Source organism: Bos javanicus, chromosome 16 (assembly GCF_032452875.1).
Source record: "Bos javanicus breed banteng chromosome 16, ARS-OSU_banteng_1.0, whole genome shotgun sequence".
Taxonomy (NCBI): Eukaryota; Metazoa; Chordata; class Mammalia; order Artiodactyla; family Bovidae; genus Bos; species Bos javanicus.
The window spans coordinates 47,802,676-47,823,108 of record NC_083883.1 but is presented as its reverse complement, the minus strand read 5'-3'; the positions used below and the strand labels follow the sequence as shown (position 1 = coordinate 47,823,108).

The 20,433-nt window shown below is 59.1% G+C and overlaps 1 protein-coding gene across 5 annotated transcripts in view; it reads right to left on the bottom strand.

Annotated features, from left to right (window-relative positions):
• Nucleotides 1–1,959: 1,959 nt before the first annotated feature.
• The window catches only part of ACOT7 (acyl-CoA thioesterase 7), a 108,603-nt gene continuing 90,129 nt past the window's right edge, over nucleotides 1,960–20,433 (bottom strand). For 4 of the 5 annotated variants that reach the window (XM_061382920.1, XM_061382924.1, XM_061382921.1 and 1 more), the window contains exons 8-9: nucleotides 14,360–14,544; nucleotides 1,960–2,345 (exon numbers count right to left, since the gene is read on the bottom strand). In XM_061382920.1, coding sequence (XP_061238904.1) covers nucleotides 2,247–2,345; nucleotides 14,360–14,544 — 284 coding nt within the window. In that variant the 3' untranslated portion in view covers nucleotides 1,960–2,246. Of the gene's footprint in view, nucleotides 2,346–14,359; nucleotides 14,545–15,932; nucleotides 15,975–20,433 lie in introns of those variants that run through there. The other variant, XM_061382925.1, reaches the window with a different exon arrangement.

The window sequence follows — 20,433 nt, the reverse complement described above, 5'->3', positions numbered from 1 at the left end:
CATCCATAAGCAGGAAGCCCTGTGCCCAGAGGAAGGTAGGCATCTGCCCAGGACCAGGGTCAACCAAATGCGAGTGCTGGCTGCGCCACACCATAGCCTGGATCCTGTGCCCACCTACACCGGCTCCACACCTGGAGACAGCTGGAGAGTTAGGAGCAGCTTTTAGGGGACCCAGAGGGAGCCTTAGGGTCAGTCTTGTGAGACGCATTAAAGCTGTCTGAATAGCACGGTTCCACAACGAAATGGGGTTGGTGAGTGCGAGTCCTGGGCCATGTGCTCCCTGTGTGTGGCTTCTGGGTGATCAGGGCCCCTGTGAGCTCTCTGTGGGCAGGCCAGCTCCCTGCCCATGTGGTCCTGGTTGTAAACAGACCAGCAGCAGTGGGAGGCTGACACAGGGTAGCCGGTAGTCAAATGTGGCATTTCTAAGGCCATCCAGCCGTTCAGAGCCTTGAGCCCAGCTGCTGCCCAGCTGGCAGAGGGCAGCATGCCCCACGCCTGTGGCCCCAAATGCACCTCCACAGCTCACCACGGCTACTTGGACTGGTACCCCTGCCCCAGCTGGCTCTGGGGGCACACGGGAGATGAGCTTCCCAGGGCTGCCTTGGGGAACCCCAGGACTGGGGTACTGGGCCTGGCATGGCCGACTATGGTTTCTCAGGACAAGGTTTGGCTGGCCTGCACAGGATGGTCTTTCTCACCCTGCCAGGCAGGCTGCTTCCTCCTCCCTTCCTGCCTCGGGCACCCCCCAGGAAGCTGGCATGGGAGCGGGTGTGTGGAGCTGGGGAGGCGAGGCAGCCTCCAGGGGCGGGGTTGCTGTGGCCTCTTGTGGGTGTTCCCTCCCGATGCTCCCAGGCAGGAAACAAACCCGTCAGCCGGGACTGGGGCCGAGACAGATTCTGAAGGTCTTGGCGGACGTTTCTGCACATCTGGAGCCGCGTTCTCTCTCCTGGGCCCAAGGGAGCCCTGTGTGAGGCTGTGCCGTTGACGGCCAGTCTCATCTCCAGGCTTTGGGGATGAGCCTGGGTCAGGAACATCCTCACAGGCAGCGATGACCAGGAGTGCTGTTGGAGGGGACTTTCTCAGCTGTGGGTGGGTGGGTAGGGACCTGGCCCCTACAGTGGCCTCAGCTGCTTACCTGCCCTGAGGCTGCTGGACCAGATGCGTGGGTGTATGCACACACAGAGCTTCCTCCCTCACACATGCCCACACGTATTTGCAGACAGGGATACCGATGCAAGTGCATGCATGCACACGGGCTGACACACTGCCCCTCAGACCCCCACGCCACAAGCCTTCCCAGTAACCCCACTTGCCTGAGTGGCTGGGAGTTCCTCCTCAGGCACAGAGGCCCTGGCACTAGCTGAGGAGGGCCCCCTCTGGTAGAACCCCTGCCTCTCGCTCTGAGGTGTCCGAGCTGCCTCTGGTGCGGAGAGGCCGGGCTCAGGGCAGGGCAGCTGTGGTCGGTCTGGCTGAGTTTGGCTCTTTTTTAAAATATTTGTCTGTACTGCGTCTTAGTTGCAACACGAGGGATCTTCAATCTTCATTGCGGCATGTGACCAGGGATTGAACCCCAGCCCTCTGCATTTGGGAGAGTCTTAGCCACTGAACCACCAGGGAAATCCCTGAGTTTGGCTCTTTCTGCCAAAACTTTGAGTCCTCACAAGTGCCCCAGCTCCCATCAAAGGGAAGGAACTGGATGAGGCCTCAGAGCCTGGAACCAAGGCCCCTGGGCTGGGGTGGGGGGTGGGACAGGAGGGAGGGGTGATCTCTCTGACCAGCAAGTCATCAGGCAAACACAAGTGGGCGCTAGGGCAGGTCTAGGTCCAGGCACCCAGAGGAGTGGGGGCCAGGAGGGTGGCCCCCAGGCCACTAGGCCCCCACTAGGCCTCTGGGTGGCCTCCAGATCCCACACCCAGGGAAAGTGCAACCCCCCAAGACAAATGACCACCCAGACCGAGGTCCAGCCAAACAGTAGCTTTATTAGTGAAGCTGAACTCTACATACGGTACAGTGTGTGCCCAGGTCACCCCAGGGTTTCCAGGGACTGCGCGGGCATTGGGACAATACTGTGTAGCGTTTACACTGGGGTGATATAAATAAAGCTTTGGTGTAGAGGTTTTCGGGAGAGGTTAACACTGCGAAACGAACACTTCACACAACCCCAGTTGTCAACACGAACTGGGTTTCTGGCCGGGGGCTAACTTCTAATGATGCGGCGCTGGGCCTGTTCCAGGCCTGAGAGGCGTCTAGGCCTGAGTCTCCGCCTGGCCCTGCCGCTTCGCCTTCATCTGCAGGTACCGCCCTTTGCCTTCCTCGAAGCGCTTCTTCTCGTCCTCAGTCTCGGGCTGTGGACACACAGAGGAGCAGGCAGGTTAGAGAACCAGTGAATGTGGGCACCGCCCCCAGAGGGCAGAGAGAAGCCGGGCCAGGCCCCATCTTCCTGCAGCCCGTAGGGCGGAGACCCCATTACTCTCCACAGCAGGCGGAATCTGAGCCCAGGGCCTTCTTGAGAATGAATTTCAGCTGGAAATGCAGTTGATAATGAACTTGGGAGAGGGGCCAAAGGGGGACCCTGTGTTTGCACTCCCAGGGAATGCCAGCTACTCTTGGTCTCTGCCCCAAAGGTAAGTGGGGACATACACCGTGCTGGCTGCGTGACCTTGAGAAGGCCACTTTATTCACTGGCCACTTTACCAGGAGTGAGTGACCGCTTGTCGGCAGTCACCCCTGGCCAGCACAGAGGCCTAGGAAGTGGCACCTGGTGTCCACCTCACCTCTTCTCTGTACAACCTAAGAAGCCAGGTCCTCAAGTGACCAGAGACTTGGCCAAAGGCCATGTTTTGCCCAGGACTATCCTGGCCCATGCCTGCTGACCAGTATGACAGTGAATGGACCCCCTTTCATTCCTGAGGGTGGCCTGACCTAGCCACTAAGTGCTGTGGCCCCAGACAGAGGTCACGGCAACAGCACCAGCTGGTCACTTCCAAGACCCCATCTGTCCCACTGCAGAGTTCTTTCTCACTGCCCAGGGGTCAGGGATTCAGGCTTAAAGAGCTCTGCTAATTCCTCTGGACAACACTGCCTTGAGACACTCTGAGGGTGTCTGAAAGCCAAAGAAATGGGGCAAGTGCCCTTCATCTACAATGACACCAAGCCCCAGCAGCTATTTTTAGGCCCAAGGGTTTTACAGGCAAATGGTATATTGACAAAAGAGAGAACACTCAGCCAGAGGACGGAATGTCAGGTTATACCCAACACTCCCTCCCTTTCAGCCTTCTCAGAAATGGTTCTCTAAGTGTCACCAGGTGTGAACTATCAGAAGCCCACAGCTTGGAGCCAACAGAACATCCGGGCATCTGATGCACTAGGTTGTGCTTCTTAGAGTGGTTCTAGTCCCTGTATGAAGACTCTTGGGGCACACGTGGAAAACGCTGACTTTTCCAAGATACTTTATTGAAAGCTGGCTCTGGTTTCATCTCTGGCTGGCTTTTTAAAAGATGAAACTTGAGGCTATGCAATTTGACCTAAAACAGCCCAGGAAAATGGAATGTTCTATCTCCATTTTATCAGGAAGTTCTAAGTTGGGGGGGGCACGAGACATCCTTGGGGCCCCAAGTACTCCAGCCCCTGCTGAAGGCACCCCAAGAAGACAAGGCCACTTCCTGCTGAGCCCAGCCCAAGGCTCCTACATACATCCAGGTAAAAGGTGCGAGATCAGGGGCTTCTCAAATGCGCATGTACGAATCACTGAGGATCTTGTAAGCACAGATTCTATGTGTCTGCAGTGGGTCTGGGGGCTGGGACCCGTTTCTAACACATGTTAGGCGATGCAAGGCAGCTGGCCCATGGAGCGCTGTGGGAAGGACCCTGATCCCTCTCTATGTCCATCCCTGTTCTAAATGAAAATGGAAGTCATGTCTGACTCTTTGTGACTCTATGGACTGTAGCCTGCCAGGCTCCTCTGTCCGAGGGATTCTCCGGGCAAGAATACTGGAGAGGGTTGCCATGCCCTCCTCCTAAGGATCTTCCTGACCCAGGGATCAAACTCAGGTCTCCGTCACTGCAGGCACAGCCAAAGTGGCCAAGAATGCAAGGTCAAGGCCACCAGGCTAAGACAGTGGGGACTTTTTCCTCTCCTGCCTCTGTATGGGACTTGCCTGGCATGGTTGAGACCTGTGGCTCCCATCCATGATACATAAAAACCCACTGGATTGTACATTTACACGGGCAACCACACAGCACATAATCATATCTCAAAACCACCGCAGAGGTGTGAGTGTCGTCCGAGTTTACAGAAAGTCAAAGGGAAGGTTCAGCGTGGCGGGCCCCCACCCAAATCTGGGCACGTGAGGAAGACAGCAGGGCAGAGGTGATGCTCATGGAACTAAATCCGGCCTGGACGCACATGCTCCCACGAGCACGCCGAGCACCATCCACGGGACCCTGCCTTGGGGAGCTGACCGAATGGCCGATCACACACAGGAAAGAGGCAGACGGTGCTGCACTAGGAAAGAGACAGTGGCCTGGACCAAGACCAAGTGGAGCAGAGGAAGATGGTCTCAAGGTCCAGGTGTGGTGAGGGCTCCTGGGAAGGCATGCGGGCACCCCCCAGCTGGTGAGAGTCTGTGTAACCACCCTGGAGGCGTCCAGGGTCATCACGTCCCCCTCCTATGGCGACGTAGGGCAGAGGCTGAGTGATCTGACCAAGCAACAGCCTGTACAAGGCAGAGCCACAGTTTGAGCTGCTGCCATCCCCCAGGCCAGCTTGTGCTGACAGGCTCTCAAGGGTGGGGCTGTTGGTGGGCAGCAGGGCACACGGTGGCCCTCCAGCATCATCCTGGTGAACATCCAGAATGAATCTGGAGCCCACCTGAGTCTGCAGGGGCCCAGCCTCTATAGCCTTCTGCACCCAGGAGAGAACAGGCCAGGGGCAGGGGCACATTCCCCTTCCAGCCCTGGCCTCAGCGCCTCCCAGAGGAGGCAAAGAGGAGACAGACGCTGCGCCTTCCCTTCCCACCAGGTCCCAACGCACCCTCAAGGGTGAGGGGGGCTCACGTGGCCCTGATGTGTGGCTGTGACGAGCCCGGCCCTCCATCAGGTACCCCCAAACGACTGCCGCTACCCCACCCCCAGAAGTCTCTAGACGTGCACTGAAGGTTCTGGACGTTTCTCTCAGTACACGACCCCAGGAGGGCAAAAGCCCAGAGGCAGGTATAAGACCTGGTCAATTCCAGTGTCCGCCAGGCAGGGAGTGGGGAGGAGCCAGCGCCCGGCACCCAGCCCCAAGGTTGCTGTGCCGAGCGAGTCCCTGACATTCAATATTCTGCAGCTAATTCATCAGCCAGGATCTGCCCTCAGACAGACCTCCTGCCGCCTGATGATGGATGTGCAGGCAGCGGGCCGGCTTCAGAGCGCGGCCAAACCTTGTTCAGCCTGGGAACAAGGAGCTGGCGAGGGCTCACCCCTCACCTCATCTCCAGGGACGGCAGCCTTTGTGGGGAGCTCTGGGCTCTGTGGATTCGGTGCTGCCACCCACATGCTGATGGCCCTTTCCTGCCCACCTGCCCTGGGAGGTGTTATAAAGACACCTCAGGGCTGGGGAGAGGCATGTGGGGGAAGAACAGAGCCAGGGGTGAGCAACTCTGCTCTAGGTGGGGGCAGGGTCCTACCCAGCCGGCTGCTGGACGCTCAGCCTCCCCAGGGCTGCGAGCTCAGATAAACAGCTCTCCCAGCCAAGTGACTAAGAGGGGCTACCACTTCCCTGCTGGGCGAGGAGCTGGCAGAACTAGACAGATGGCTCCCTGCACGCGGCCCCACCCACAGCCCAGCTGCCGCTGCCTCTTCACAGCCGTCTCCCTCCACCCGGCAAAGTAAATAAATACATAAGTTGTTGGCTGTTGCTGTTTTTAATGGGGGGTTGGAGGTGACGGGGAGAAGGACAAAGCTCCTCCATAGGAATCACACTTCCTCTCAAGTGCCTAAAGCTGTTGGCAGGAGCTACCAACTCCTGCAGGCTGCCCGTCCCCCAGCCTGAGGGGGAGGGCTTCCTGTGCATTTGAAAAAGGACAGGTGACAGCAAAGGAGCCCACTGGCAGCTCAGGGTGCAGTGACCCGTTTACCTGCCTGGTGGAAGAGACAGTGTGCACCAAAGGCTCTGGACGCTTCTCTCGGCGCTGGACAGACACTGGAATTGACCAGGTCTGGTAACTGCACCTGGGCCTCTGCCCTCCTCGGAGGGGTGCCAAGGACCATGGGGTCACCAGGACCTGCCATATGGCCAGGCGGCTCCAGGATGCTCCCAGGGCCAGCTGCGAACCAGGGGTCTCCAGGAGGTGACGTGATGAAGGGTCTCCTGCGGGGCCAGTGCAGGCCGCTCTCCACTCACAGCGATTACACTGCGTGTGTGCTCGCCAGCATCACACTGATGAACTCCTGTCATCATGAACAGCCTCGGAGACAAAGTGTATTCCTGTTTGCCAACACATAGCTGATGCCCTGGGACGAGGGCAGTTGGCCCTGGGGCTCAACTTAAGGCAGCTGGATCTTTGGAAGGTCATACTCAGGCCCAGGGACACAGGGGTAGGGGTGGGGTCCCAGGCCTGGGCCCCCCGTGCTGGGGGCGCCCCGCTGGTTCCCGCCTGCTGGCTCTGGGCCTCCGATGTTCATCTTTCCCTCCTCCCACCAGCACTGTCTCCCGGGCTCCTTTCCACTGGTAGGGAAGCCTCTGGCTTTCAGAGCCTAACAGTGCAAACCAAATGTTTTCCATTTTGCATTCTCTGTGCTTCAAGAACACACATTTGGAACTTGGCAGAGAGGGTGAGTGACTAAGTTCCACCCTCAGTAAAATCAAGAACTTGTCCTTTTTGTAATTAATGAATGTCTGGTGCGAAGAGGGTTTCCAGTGGTGATAGAACAACTTCCTGTGAGCCTGAGGGACGCAGACCTTCTTAATTAGGAAGCCACGCAGCACAGCCTCTCCGGCCTTCATAACAGGAGGAGAGAGATCTTGGGACAATCATGCAGGCAATTAAGATACTGTCTGATGACCGGGGCCACTCGGGGTGGTGTGGCCAGGGGCACTGGCGAGCTGCCCACAGGTGGCTGTGTCCCCCAGCTGGGCCCACAGACCCTGACCTGGGGCGGGGATGGGCTGCGCACCGGGAAGCCACAGTCTGCGGTCCAGTGTCTAGTTCCCAGGGGCCACAGACTGGACTGTGCAGCTACTGCACCGGGCTCAGCACCGCAGCCCCCAGCACACGGCATCACAGCCTCCAATGACAGAGCCAATGTGGAGAGTCATGAACACCCTCACCAGGGGTTCCCCTCACCCTAAAGCACTGGCTCCACTCCTCAAATAACTGCCCTCCTGTGCAACCACGAAGTTCACCTGCGGAAGGGTCAACAGGTGGCCAGAAGAGGCAGGGAACACAGGTACTGCCAGGCAGGAGGCGGGAGGGTGCCACCCCCCAACAGGAGAGGGGGCTCAGGACCCGCGCGCAGTGCTGGCCCCTGGGTGGGGTGTGCCGACACGCCGAGCCCTTCCCACGGGCTGGGCCGGGCCAGGAGTCACGCTCACTGCCAGCCCTTGCCCTGCATGCACACTGTGTCAGCATCTTTCCCGCCATCTGTGTGAGGCCACACGATGCCCGGAACACAGTGGGGTCCCGGAAGCCTCTGCTGAGTGAATGAACAAGCAAACCAATGAAGATCAAAGCAAGAAAGCCTGAATCCCAAACCAACATGACTGTGTTAAAGATCAGAACCAACTCAATGGACGCGAGTTTGAGCAAACTCGGAGATGGTGAAGGACAGGGAAGCCTGGCGTGCTGCAGTCCATGGGGTCGCAGAGAGTCGGACACGACTGAGAGACTGAACAATGACGATTCAGAACTGAGGATTCTGCTCAGAGGACACATTCAGGCATCCTCCACCTCGAGCAGCTCCAGAAGGCTCAGACCACCGAGGGGCTTGATAGGGTCCTGCGCTGGTGACAGGAGGCACGAGCGGGGTGTCCAGTACACCTGGGGATGGACAACGCCCCTGATGAAGCATCTCTGCTCCTGCGGGCAGGGCTGGCATGCTATTCTCTGATTCTGTATGCACCTACCAGTGAGTGGGGAGGCCCTTCTGCACCCTTCCTACCCCTGGGGGTTCCAGGGTCTTTTCGTCCTTGTATTTCTGAGCACCCAGGAAGGGGCCGCCTTGGCCAAGGTGTTCAAGGTCTGCTCCATATCGACTTCACGTCAAAGTCACGTCTCATCGCTGTCACCATGGTCTGGGTGGGTGTGGATAACCCACCCCAACACCTAGTGAGGAGGTGGGTCGGCACTGTGTGAAGTCAGTGCTCAGCTCCCGCTGTGGGCCCAGAGCACACCCCAGCACCGGCCCTGTCCCGGGGACAGGGAACGGCCTCACGGGCACCCAGGCCCTGGGAGCTGGTCCTCAGGAAACCTGTATGGTGACTGGCCCTGGATGGGGCCCTGAGGTTTGGCCATTATGGAAAGAGGAAGCACCTACAGCTGAGAAAGTGCAGAGCTCACATTTCACCGCTTCTTGGTGGAGCCCCGCCAGCTATGAGCCAGCCCCTCCAAGAGAGAGGGAAGGCCGGTGGCCTCCTCGATTTCCTCCCTGCCTCCTGTTTTCATCCCGATTTGTCATTTCAGTGCTGCGACGGAGGCTCCTGGGTCCAGGCCCTGCCCTCCACTTGTCAGCAGTTCCTAGTGGACCAGGAGATGATGGTCTATAAGCAGTGGCCAAAACCCCCGCACCGCAGGTTGCTCTGAGGTCTGGGTTTTCTGGGAGCCAAGCAAACCGGCTTTGAAAAGACCCTGCTCCGTGACCCCAATGTGACGTGGCCATGCTGCTCAGCTCACTGGGGAAAACAAATGATCCTTTTCCAAATGACCCATGAAGCAGTTGTGAATGCATGTGTCCAAATTGGCATCATGTGACTGCCCTGGCACAGGGTCCAGGTGGCTCCCTTGGCGAGGTGAGACCTCCCCCCAAGTGGGTCTCCCAGGACCTCGGGGTCTGCAGCACCCACAACTGAACCAGAGAATGGAAACCAACCTTGCCCCCGCTTTAACACAGAGTCCACTAGTTCTCACGTTTGGGGGTACTAAAGTCCTTCCACCAGGGTGGAAGTGGGTCTCAGGGAGCCACCCCTCTAACTCTGCCCTTCAGCTCGACCCTCGAAGTTAGAGGGCACGGCTGCAGGGAGGCCTTCAGAGGGAGCTGGCTGGCTCCACAGGCCACACTCGCCTTTAACAATCAGCCTGGAAGTGCCGGCATCTGCTGGCGTGGTGCAGCGGGCCCTCCCAGCATAAAATATTCATCAAGAAAAACTCCCACAGCCACGCTGCCTTCCGTGTCAGCCAGGCCCTGGGGATGGGAGCTAAAAATAGACTGGAGGAGAAGTACTGACAATGGGGGTGGGGAGGGCTGAGCCCCCACGTGCCACACGTGGACTCAGAGACAGACGACGCGGTGTTGGTGGTTCCCCAGTGAGTGCCACAGAGGCCAGGCTGGAGGCTGGGGACTCTGCCCACCCTCCCCCACCAGAGGCTATTTTTATCCACATCAGTGGCCCCAGGACACCTCAGTGAAGAATCAAAGACCATCTTTATTTAGCAAGGATAGCCTGGGTCTACATGCAGCTGGCGGCAAGAAGCGGCCATCACCAGCACTGGCCCTGAAAACCTGGGAGTTCAGTCTCCGTCCCATCCCTTTCATCAAGCAGCTGACTTCCTCTCACCTGCCCCCCCCCATCCCAGGTTCCTGGGTTTCTGGAAAGGGCGCAGGCAGCCCCCCAGGTACAGAGACGGGCCCAGCCCCGGAAGGCCAGGGGCTCCTCCACAAAGGGCTCCATGACCACAAGCAGCTCTCCATGGATTCCCAGATTGCTGCTGGCACTGGTCTTCCCAGCAGGCTGAGTTCTGGGGTACAGGCAGGGCAGAAGGGCCACCGCAGTGCCTTCAATTGAGCCTAAAGCAGCCCCTGGTTGGGCGCACCACACAACCACCAATAGCCGGACCGCAGACCTTGCCAAGACACCCTGTCCACCTGCATCTACAGTGGAAGGACCTTTTCAAAACGAAGATGGTGGATATCCTCAGATATCCTTGGTCTCAAGGCCATCTGGGGGGCCCTGCAGGCCCCACTTCTTCAGCCAACAGCAGAGGAAAGGGCTGGAAGGGAGGTCCTGGGCCAGACCTGCCCTCCAGCAGCTGGGGGGGGCCACAGGTGGTCGCTGCCCCTCCTCTCCCGTGACCAGCCCCATCCCCAGCCCTCTCAGTTCCTGGCTCCTTTTGAGCTCCCCCTTCCACCAACTCCAGGTTCTTTTCCAGGCACAGGAGTCACTGGGTGATGGGGGAGGAGTAATAAGGCTTTATCCAGAAAGAGGAGGGAAGACCATTGAAGAAGGAAATTATCTGGGAAACTCTGGCAGGAGCTGACACCGTGATGACTGGAGGGAAGCGTCCTGGCAGAGGAACAGCCAGTGCAAAGGCCCGGAGGCAGGACTGGGTTGGGGATTTGAGGAACAATGGTGGCCGACTTGGCTGGACCCGTCTGTGCCCAGGGCACCAAGGAGCTGCTGAACCATCAAGGTGGGAGAGGCAGCAAACGTGATTCTGTTCTAACATTTGCTCGGACACAGTGCAGTCAGGGAGGTGGTAGCAGGAACGGGGCGGGTATGCGGCTTGAAGCTGAGGGGGCAGAGAGGAGCCAGGCTGAACACACCAGGAAGAGCGGGGTTTGGGGGGGAGGTGGCTGGGAATGTTATATTTGAGATGCCTGCTGAGACCTCAATGTTATATTGAGATGCCTGTGGAGGAGACAGAGGAGGCAGCCTGGGGCCTGGGCCCACGCCCAACTGAGGGCAGGGTGCAGGCAGGCTCTCTCAGAGCCCAGGTGACGAGGCCATGGGGTGGCTGTCTGGACACTGCAGAGTCCCTCAAAGTTGAGTCGTGCCAAAGCCAGGGAGAGGCCAGTGAGATTAAAGACAGAGAGTGTCCTTGGATGGGTCCGCCCTGCTGGAGCCTGGAGGCGAGGGAGGCGGGAGGATGGAGGTCAAGGCCCCGCTTGTGTGTGGTGCAAATTCAGTAGATAGGACGGAGATGCTGGGGGCGGCCAGGCTGACAGGTGTCCCCAAGGGGCCCTGTGGCAACATGGACAGAGACAGGACAAGGGTCTGGAGAGAACAAGGGTGAGCCTGCACTTGGGGCCAAGAGGATCAAGGCTGGAGGTCAGGCCTGTGGGCAGAGATCAAGGGGACACAGATCATCAACCAAGGGGCCAGGCAGGGTGGCAGCCATCCTGCTGCGCCATCAGGGTGGCGTGCAGGTGAGGTGAGCACCCCGTCCTTGGGCTCAGGAAAGCCCATCAAGAATGCTGGGGGGTGGTGGTGGGCAGGCGAGGCTTTCCCAGGGAACCCACCATGACCAATGTGAGGTGGGGGGTACTGTGGCTGAGGACCTGGGAGGGAGAAGCCGAGGCTGATGGACCCCTACCCTCGCCCCCAACAGGCCTGGTCCCTGGGCAGCAGGGCCAAGGCTGTATGAGGGGAGGTGTCAGTCCAGAGCCCACCCAAGGATGGCACCCTCCCTGGCCACCCCTTCCTTCCTTCAGTACGGTGAAGCCCCCATCTTTCAAGGCCAGGTTCACCAGCCCTCCTCTCTGCAGCCTCCCCCATCCCCCAACCTGCTTCACCAGAGCCCCAGGAGGGGCCGTGGGGGACGGGGAGGGACAGGAGAGGGCCTAGTGGGCAGCGAAGGCTCCTCTGGCCACGTCAGGGCCCTTCATGAGGCCGGATGGCTCCCCCGCCGGCCTGTGAGGCCCCAGAGAGGAAGAGCAGGGTGGGGGAGGCACGTTAGCATCTCGGAGAGGGGGGACTCAGCTGCCACCAAGAAGCGCCCCCCCACACAGGCCAGGCGGCCCTCCTCAGCCAGAGAAGAAGCACGCAGGACCCTGTGCAGTCCCCACGCAAGCCAGGCGGCCCTCCTCAGCCAGAGAAGAAGCAGGCAGGGCCTCGTGCAGCCCCAAGAGGAAGTGAGCTTCAGTGCCATATGTTTACTGTGGCAGAGGCCTTGGTACACGCTCTTCTCCAGGAGCTGGGGATCTGCGTGGGGCACAGACACGGCGGGGGCGGTGGCAGCCCTGGGAGGCGCTTCTGGAAGCAGGGCTCAGACTGGCAGGGGGCCCGAGTCACTTGCCAGCCACTTCCACAAAAGTGCCAGGCATTGGAGACCCCAACACACCCCCACCCCTGCCCAAGCTTCTGTGCTCAGCACAGCCCAGCCCAACCTCAGCTGGGGATTCTGGCGTCCTCCTGGCCCCCTAGTGGCAGACCCAGGGCCTGACAAGACCAACCAGGAGCAGCCTGAACAAAGAGGCCTTCTCCACACCCAGGCTCCCACAGGCCAGCTGTGTGAACGTCTACAAGTGACTCAGCCTTGCTGGGCTGAGGGGGTCCTCACCAGTGTAAGAGGGTAACGTGCAGGGGAGCCTGGCCCCCAGGGCCGGGCTGAGCCTGGCCGAGAGAAGCAGGCAGAGGACTCAGAGCTCCAGGCAGGGCACTTACCAGATAGCATCACTAAGGAATGTGTGAGATTATAAAGCTCTCATTAGCCTCAAGGGAAATCTGGACACGTCATTCATTCCTTCATTTGTTCATTCATTCCTTCCATACACAATTACCGAGTGCCAGGCTTCCTCACCACTTGCCCCCCCATCCCCAATCCTGGCCGCCTCTGCTCCCTAACTCCTGGGCTCTCCCATGGCTAGCTCATGCAAAGTTGCTAGCATTTGATCTCCTGGGACCTCCCAAGATGGCCCTTACCCACTGGCTTTTCTGGGGGCTCCTGCTCACCCCCTGGGCACCACTTCACAGCCCTCAGGTGGAAGCCACCAGCCCAGCACACACCCTGCTCCTCTGAGCACCCACACTGCCTGTCTCTCGCTTCAGGCCTTGCACACAGCAGGATTCATGCACTTTCCAGAGAGCACCCCCAAGTACTGAAACTTGCAGCCCCAGTGACCTCTAGGGAGCACACGTGTTCTAGTCTTCATGAGGCTCAGACAAGTGGGGGCAGGACAATCGGCAAGTGACCAGCATCACCAAATCGGGGGGCTGGTGCTTTGGAGAAGGGCAGGGTGGGGACAAGGCCAGACCACGATGGGGATGCTGGACGGGGGTCAGTGAGGCTCCTCCAAGGAGGAGACACTGGGCTCACCCTGGGGGGTGAGGACTGACCCCTGCAGGTGGCCTAGAACCTGTGTGGGGGCAGCAGGGCTCCAGGTGAGGCAGGAGCAGGCTGGGGTGGAGTGGGTGGCAAGGGCGGGGTGCACAGACCCTCAAGGCATGAGCCTTAGGACCATGGGTTTTATTCTAAATGAACCAGAATCCTGAAGTTTCAGCAGGCAAGTGACAAGATCTGCACAGCTGAGAACAAATCACCCCTGTGCTGGAGAACAGAGTGTATGTGTGCGTGTGTGTGTATGCGTGGGTGAGTGTGTAAAGGAGGGAGGGACCAGGAGGAGGTGCTGTCAGTGATCCCAGACAGGAGCAGGGTGGTGCCCCAGGACCAGGCAGGGCTAGGCGTGAGGGAGGGAAGACTCCTGTGATTGTGGCCTTGAGCGCTGGGGACCTGCAGGTGCTAAGAGCTGAGATGGGGGTTGGTGGGGGGGTGCTGAGGAGGATGGCAAGAGGGAGGGAAATCCTTACATGCTCAGCGAATCCAACCTTCTCTTTTCCAAATTAAGAAAATGCTCATAACCTTCACCCCCAGCAGCCCCAACAGCAGCCTCTTGGGTTGTAGAACCCAGGCCAGTTCCAAGGGAACCCTGCTGGGGGTTGAGGCCTCCAGGATCTGTGCCTGGACTGGAGACCCAGGGTCTGCTTGTGGTGGTAGCTGCCTGCCTGCGCCCAGGCTGGGAAAGGCCATGAGGCCCAGCCTTAAGGTGCGGGGTCTGGTTTGGCCTCATCATGCAGGACTCAGGCCAGGGTCTCCTTGAGAGCTCACCCTGGGAGGGTCCTCTCTCCCGACCCCGCTCCAGCAATCGTACACAGCGTCAGGACCCCAAGGGCAGCATGCTTATCCCTCAGCAAGGAGCTTGTAAGGGGCATCACCTCTCACACTGTCTGCCCAGCCTCTCCCCCGCGCCCCCAGGGATGGGCTTTCACGTGTGACCTGCACCTCAGCCAAGGTGGCTGGCCCCTCAGGAGTGGAGGGGGGCCCAGTGGCCCATAATAGACTCTTGTGACTCAGTTTCTTCTGGAAGCCCAGTGAGTGCCCAGCAGGCTGGCCCAGCATGGGGGTCAGTCACTCCCAAGGACACACGGGCCAGAGGGGTCACTCACCACGAGCTGGGGCACAGGCAGAGACTTGCCCTCCGGGCTCAGGGACACGTAGGTGAAGAAGGCACTGGCGGCCCGGTAGCGCTTCACAAAGTTGTTCACCACGGGGTCGGCGTCCACCAAGACCTCAATCTCCATGGACTTATTGCTGGTGAAGGTCATGCGTCCAGAGATGGTGATGACACAGCCTGCGGAGCAGACAGTGGGTCAGGGCGGCCAGACCAGACCGGGTAGGGAGGACGCTGCAGACGCCAGTGAGACAGCAGACCACAGTCCTCACTGTAGGATGTCACAGCGACACCACACGGGAGCCCCTGAGTGTTCGCTTTCTGGTCAGCAAGTGGGCCTCCTTCACTTATGGAAACATTCAGAGCTGAAGGGATCCCGGTGGCCACCCAGGTGAGGGTCTCTACCCCTGGAGTGGCAGCGTCTGGGGAAGGGTGCTGGCCCCCTCACCCGCTCTCAGGCCCCTCGGCAGGTTAAGGCTTAATCTGTGCTGACCACGCTCTGGCCTTACTTGTGCCCCTGGAGCTGCATGGCTGCCCTCCCACCACCCACCAGCTGCTCTAAGGGCCACTAAAGAACCTTCCTCCACGCTCCCCAGTCCCTCCTGGCTGGCTCTAACATTCCGGATGCTGGTCTGACGGCAGGGTTGCATGTATGGTCAGGCCAAGCCTTCATGCTGACCATGGTCCTAAGTCCCCTGGAGCCACCATCTGCACTTCAGCCCATGTCTCCTTCCTACCTTCTGCCCAGGTGGGGCTGCGTCTGTCTTGTCTGGCTCTCCTCCCCGCCAGTCTTGCCCATGGGACCAGCACTCTCCCCTGAGCCAAAGATCTGCCCTCCAAAGACACCCCCGTGGCCCTGTCTGTGGTCAGAGTCCCCATATGCCCCCACCTCCCAACTCCAGCAGTTTCCATCGCAGACGGTCACACGTTCCTGTGATACTGTCCTGCGGGGGGGGGGGGGGTCCCCTGCTCTCACCCCGCCGCCACCCAACCTCTCTGCACTCCCCACACCCTTGGGTCCTGAACACCTACCCTAGAGCGTCTCTCCCAGTCACAGGCTCCCTGCAACCTCTGACCTTGGTCTTCCCTTCCTTTGACTTAATCTCATGGAGCCCAGTTTTTCTCCTATAAACAGACTCTAGCTGCCCCTCGGGGTAACTACGGGCTGGCATGAAACAAGCCAGGTGCTGAGGCTCCCGCCTGGTGGTGGCAGGCATGTAGTGCACTCATTACCACCACTGACAGTGCTTTGTACCCCAAGGCAGCACTGATGCTTAGGGTTTTCCTTTGACACGTGCCCAGGACCACCACCCCAAATCAGCCTGCTTCTGGGCCAGGCTCAAGGAAATTCCTGTCTAGGTTAGACCAGAGCTGGCTGCAGTGACCTTCTAATACCCGAGAACCCCAACGTCCCAGCTCCACAGAGACAGCCCCACAAGACATGTTTAGAGACCAGGAGGACAGATGAGTCGGGGCAGCGGGTGATGGTTAGGGGTCAGCGTGTGGGCAATCAGAAGCGGGAGCAGTTATTCGTGTTATAAAGTACAGATGCTCTGTGCCACACTCACCCCATATTCACAGGGAGCGCTCCGTGTCACACATGGCCACTTCTGGGGGAAAGGAAGGCCAACGAGTCAGCAACGGGCAAAGTGCCTAGGCCCACCCTGGGAACAGCCCCCACGTGGCCCCCATGGGCCATCTCTAGGGGAGTAGGAAGGGGAGGTGGGCGTCCCTGAGGATCTCCCGGCATCCCTACCCATCCCCATCAGCCTACCACAGTGCCGGCCAGCACCCTCTCACCCACGACCAGACAGAGGGCTTGGGGGGCTACCTGCTGAGAAGCAGGATCAAGCCCCTTCCTCAAGAGGAAACTCACCAGAGCTCCCAGCCAAGGGGCAGGGATGCAGGGGCAATGAATGCAGGGCCTTTTAACAACCATTTGTTCAAAGAACAAGTGAAAACACACCCATGCCTTATCTCCTGTGTAAGCCCCCCACCAACCACACGGCTGATCATTTTGGGTAGAAATGTGAAGAAATTTCTCATCAAAACTGACTTCAGGAAACGAAGCAGGCTGATGATGTACATGAGACCCGAGGGGACATGGTCCTGAGAGCCACTCATGGTAGGAGACACAATGACTGCCTCCTAGAAGTCGGGAAAGCTTCAGTACAGCCCCAGCACCAGCCTCCACCTCTCGGAGACGGCAACACTCCTGCCTCACGAGCCCCAGGCTTCACTCACCCCTGGCTGCCCCACATGGAGGTGCTTAAAAACAGAAAGCCAGACTCGGTAATTGAGGGGCAGCAACTGGATTTGAAATGGACAAGAAGAGACTCCAGTGCAGCCAAGGGCCACCATTCCCTGACCCTTGGCTGGAAAAGTACACCCCACACAATCCTGAGGTCTGCGGTCATCACTGGGGATGGGGTCAGTCACACCCCAGGGTAGCTCTGGCTACATCCATGGCTTGTCAGCTCCCAGGAGCCAGGAAGGCTCCCACCAGCCGCTGCCATGTCTGGTTCCCCCCAGAACCTGAAAGCATGGAGCGGTCAGTCCACAGAGGTGGGGGTCACAGCGATGGGCCCAGCTTTGTAGAAACAGACACACCCACTCCACAGACCACCCCCCACGCTGCCCCACCTCATCCACCCTCTACACGGGCACCTCTTTCTGGAACAGAGCTCTCCTCCTTCCAGGCTTCCAGGTCCAGGCACCTGCAGGTCTGCTCAGCTCCCTCACAGCCTGGGGGCTCCATGAGAGTGGGCGCCCCTCACCCCTGAACCAACATGTGGCCCTGTGTGGACAGTGGCCACGGCAGACTCCAACCGGATGGGGCCCCTCCTGCAGACGCTTCACCTCAGCTACCACGGTGGCCGCCTCTGTCAGAGCAGCCCGGCAAGGCCAAGCTCCCTCCCTCCTCCCTGGGGCCAGGGGCAGGGCCACCACCTCCGGGGGCGCTGAGCCAGTCTCACCCTCAGCCTCGGACAGTGGGGACCTGTTTGGGTAGGGCACGACCCCAGTCTGAGTCCAGCTGGGCTCCTGTTCACTTTGTCTCAGAAACTGCAAGGGCAGGTGTGACCTGCCACGTGCTCAAGGGTGCCCCACGGTGGGCAGTGAGACGCATGTGGCCCTGGCAGAGTGGTCCAAAGGGCGGGGACTGTCCCACTAGATCACACACCCAAATCCACCTGGACGGCAGCATGTTTAAGATTGGTGAAACACGCTCAGGTGGAAAAACAGTATCTCCCGCGGGCGCTGGGTACCACGTGCCACCTTGGATGGGGTGGGATCCCAGAAAGCGAGGCCAGGAGGGACCACCCAGTTCTCCTCTGAGTCACAGAAGCAGGGATAGATTAGCCCTGACACAGCCAGACCGTCCCCACGAGGGGCAGGCTTTCCAGGCCCGGAGCCACCCGGGGGGCCTGCCAATTCCCCAGGCTACGGTGCCCTGGGGAAGAGCCCTGGGGCCCACGGGTGCTGGGAGTCCCACAGCCCTAGGTTTGAACTTGGGCGGGGGCAAGCCTGGAGCCTGCTGTGCCTTGATTTCCTCGTCTGCAAACGGCCGTCTCTCTGAGAGGTCACTCCTGCACAGTGAGCGAGTGGACGGAAGCCCAGGACTGTCATGTCTTGGGGTCTGAGTGTCCTTCTCGCACAGCCCTAAGGGTGGGGGAGGTGTCTGAAACCCCAGAGGAGAGAGTGCCCGCGGAATGCCCTGCGGTGTCTCGAGGGCATGAGAAGAGTCCTTCCAACAAGGTAATAATAAGTGACATTTAAAACAAATCACTTCCTTCCTCTCTTTCTGCAGCAGGCACATTTGCATCAGGCAAGAAGCTGCTTCTGACACTGTCGCAATGAATCAAACGGGCGAGTGCACCGGGCAGGGACCTCCAGCTCTTCAGCGGTGAAGACACGGATGAACCCCTGCCCTTCCACCTGGGTCCCAGGACATGGGACTGGATCTGAGGCTGAGGAGTGACTCCATTCAAGGCTGGACCCACAGGGGCGTCCCTGGCATAGGAGCCTGTCTGAGAGGTGGGGACTCAGCTGTGCTCTCAGGGACCCTAGTTCTAGTGCAAACACTCTGTGATGAGCCAGGAAGCTCACTGCCTCCACCCATCATCCCTAATCTCCGAACCTCAGAGGGGCCCATGCCCACTGCTGGGAGGCTGGCCACAGAGGGGGAGCACTTCCTATCCCACAAGGATTGAGAAGCCCCTTGCTCTCCTGGGGTTTCTGCCAGTGTCCTGTCCCCAGGGCTCACAGGGTGAGACCAGGGTTGGGGAAAAGGCAGAGCTCAGAAGTGGGCTAGAGCCTTACTGGCTTCTCTGTGTCAGCTGGAATTTAGGGACCAGAACAAAGGGACCTCACAGGTGGGATGAGTTTACAGATCTTGAGGTGGGTGCTCAGCCTGCATCACCCAGGTGGGCCCAAGGTCATCACAGCAGTCCTCGTGAGAGGACAAGGAAGCCGTGACCACAGATGCAGGGTCAGGGAGATCCTGGGCTGTGGCTATAAGGGTGGACAACAGGCCACAAGCCAGCGAGTACAGGAGCCTCTAGAAGCCGGAAAAGGAAGAAGCAGATTCTCTCCTGGAGCCTCTGGGAGGATCGCGGGCCTGCTGGCCAGGGAGTAGCACTTTCATTACTGACACTTTCATTACCGACACTTTCATTACCGACATTGAATCACGGCACATGTGGCTACTGACCGTTGTGGGGACGGTGCTGGGGGGCTCGTGTGGGTAAACCTGACGTAAGCAGATCACAGAGCTGCTGGGAGCAGAGACTGAACTGTCTGCCTCTAACTGTCCGAATTCAGCAGGAAAAGGGGTCCCTGGGCCAAGACTATGAGGGGACACAGACAGAGCCGGGCCTTCCTTGGGGCCAGACGCCAATGGCTGCAGAACCCTCAGTCCTGTTTCAGTCTGGAGTCTCACATACACGTGAGGGGGGAACCATCACTCTGGCAGTCCAGCGTGAGCATCTACGGTGGCTGGTGCTGCACCTGATCAGCATCGTCACCAAGGCTGATGCCCCTGGGCCCTGGCAGTGGATGCTGTTCAGGCCCGGAGGGTGGTGGGAGGGCACCAGGCATGGGTTCGAGAGCTCCGACCTTGGAACTCACTGTCCCCGCCAGGTTCCACCATGGACCCGCCCTTCGGCCACAGTCAGTTTCCTTAATCCCTTGACCAGCAGTTTCCAGATCAGAAAACTGGGGATAACAGGGCTCCAGTCTCATCGGGGAGGACAATCGTATCCCCCTAAGTGAGGGGTAATTGTGTAAAGCATTCAGCACCATGCCTGGCACTCGAAAGTGAGCAACGGGCACCAGAGTTAAACAGAAGGGGCGCCTGCAGTGAGCCGAGCCGTAGGCCACAGCCGATCCTTTTCTAAATCACGGTGGGGCTGCCTCGAGTGGCCCTCTGAGAGGGCCGCCAGCTCCCCCTGCACACGGTGTTTCTGCCAGGGCAGGTTTCAGACAGGGATTTGGAAAAGAAAGCGAAACACTAAAACATCGCTCTTCCTAAGGCTACACTGCCAAGCACTGCAAACTCTGAGAAGAGCTCAGCATCTAAGCTCCAAGAAGCTGGGGCAGCAAGCGTGCTTACAACAAGCATCTTCTAGAGACTTCGCGTCCCACCCTGATAGTCTGGAGGGATCACTTCTCCACAAGAGAAGGGTAGGTCACCTGTAGGTTTTCCTACCCAAGGCCTCCAAAACCACTAGAGCAAAGGCAACTATTTTCCCCTTTTCACTTTTCTTAGCATTTTAGCATCTCAACAAAAAAAAAAGACAATCAGAAATGGAGCAAGTGAAAGGAAGCTCAGGTCTTTGGGCTTCACCAGCTTGCCCTGACTAACGCCAGCAGCCCTGTTATCAGGCGGGTGGTTGGGGTCCCCTGTGCCCTACCCCAGCACTGCCTCACCTCGGTACCACTTTCTGAGGGGTCTCAGGTAAGACACTGGACTCCCCCCAAGTCCCAACTCGTGGACAAAGTGTTCCTCCTCCACCTCAATGGCCTGGCTCGAGTTTGATTCTCTGCACAACCACTAAGACCCCCGAACCC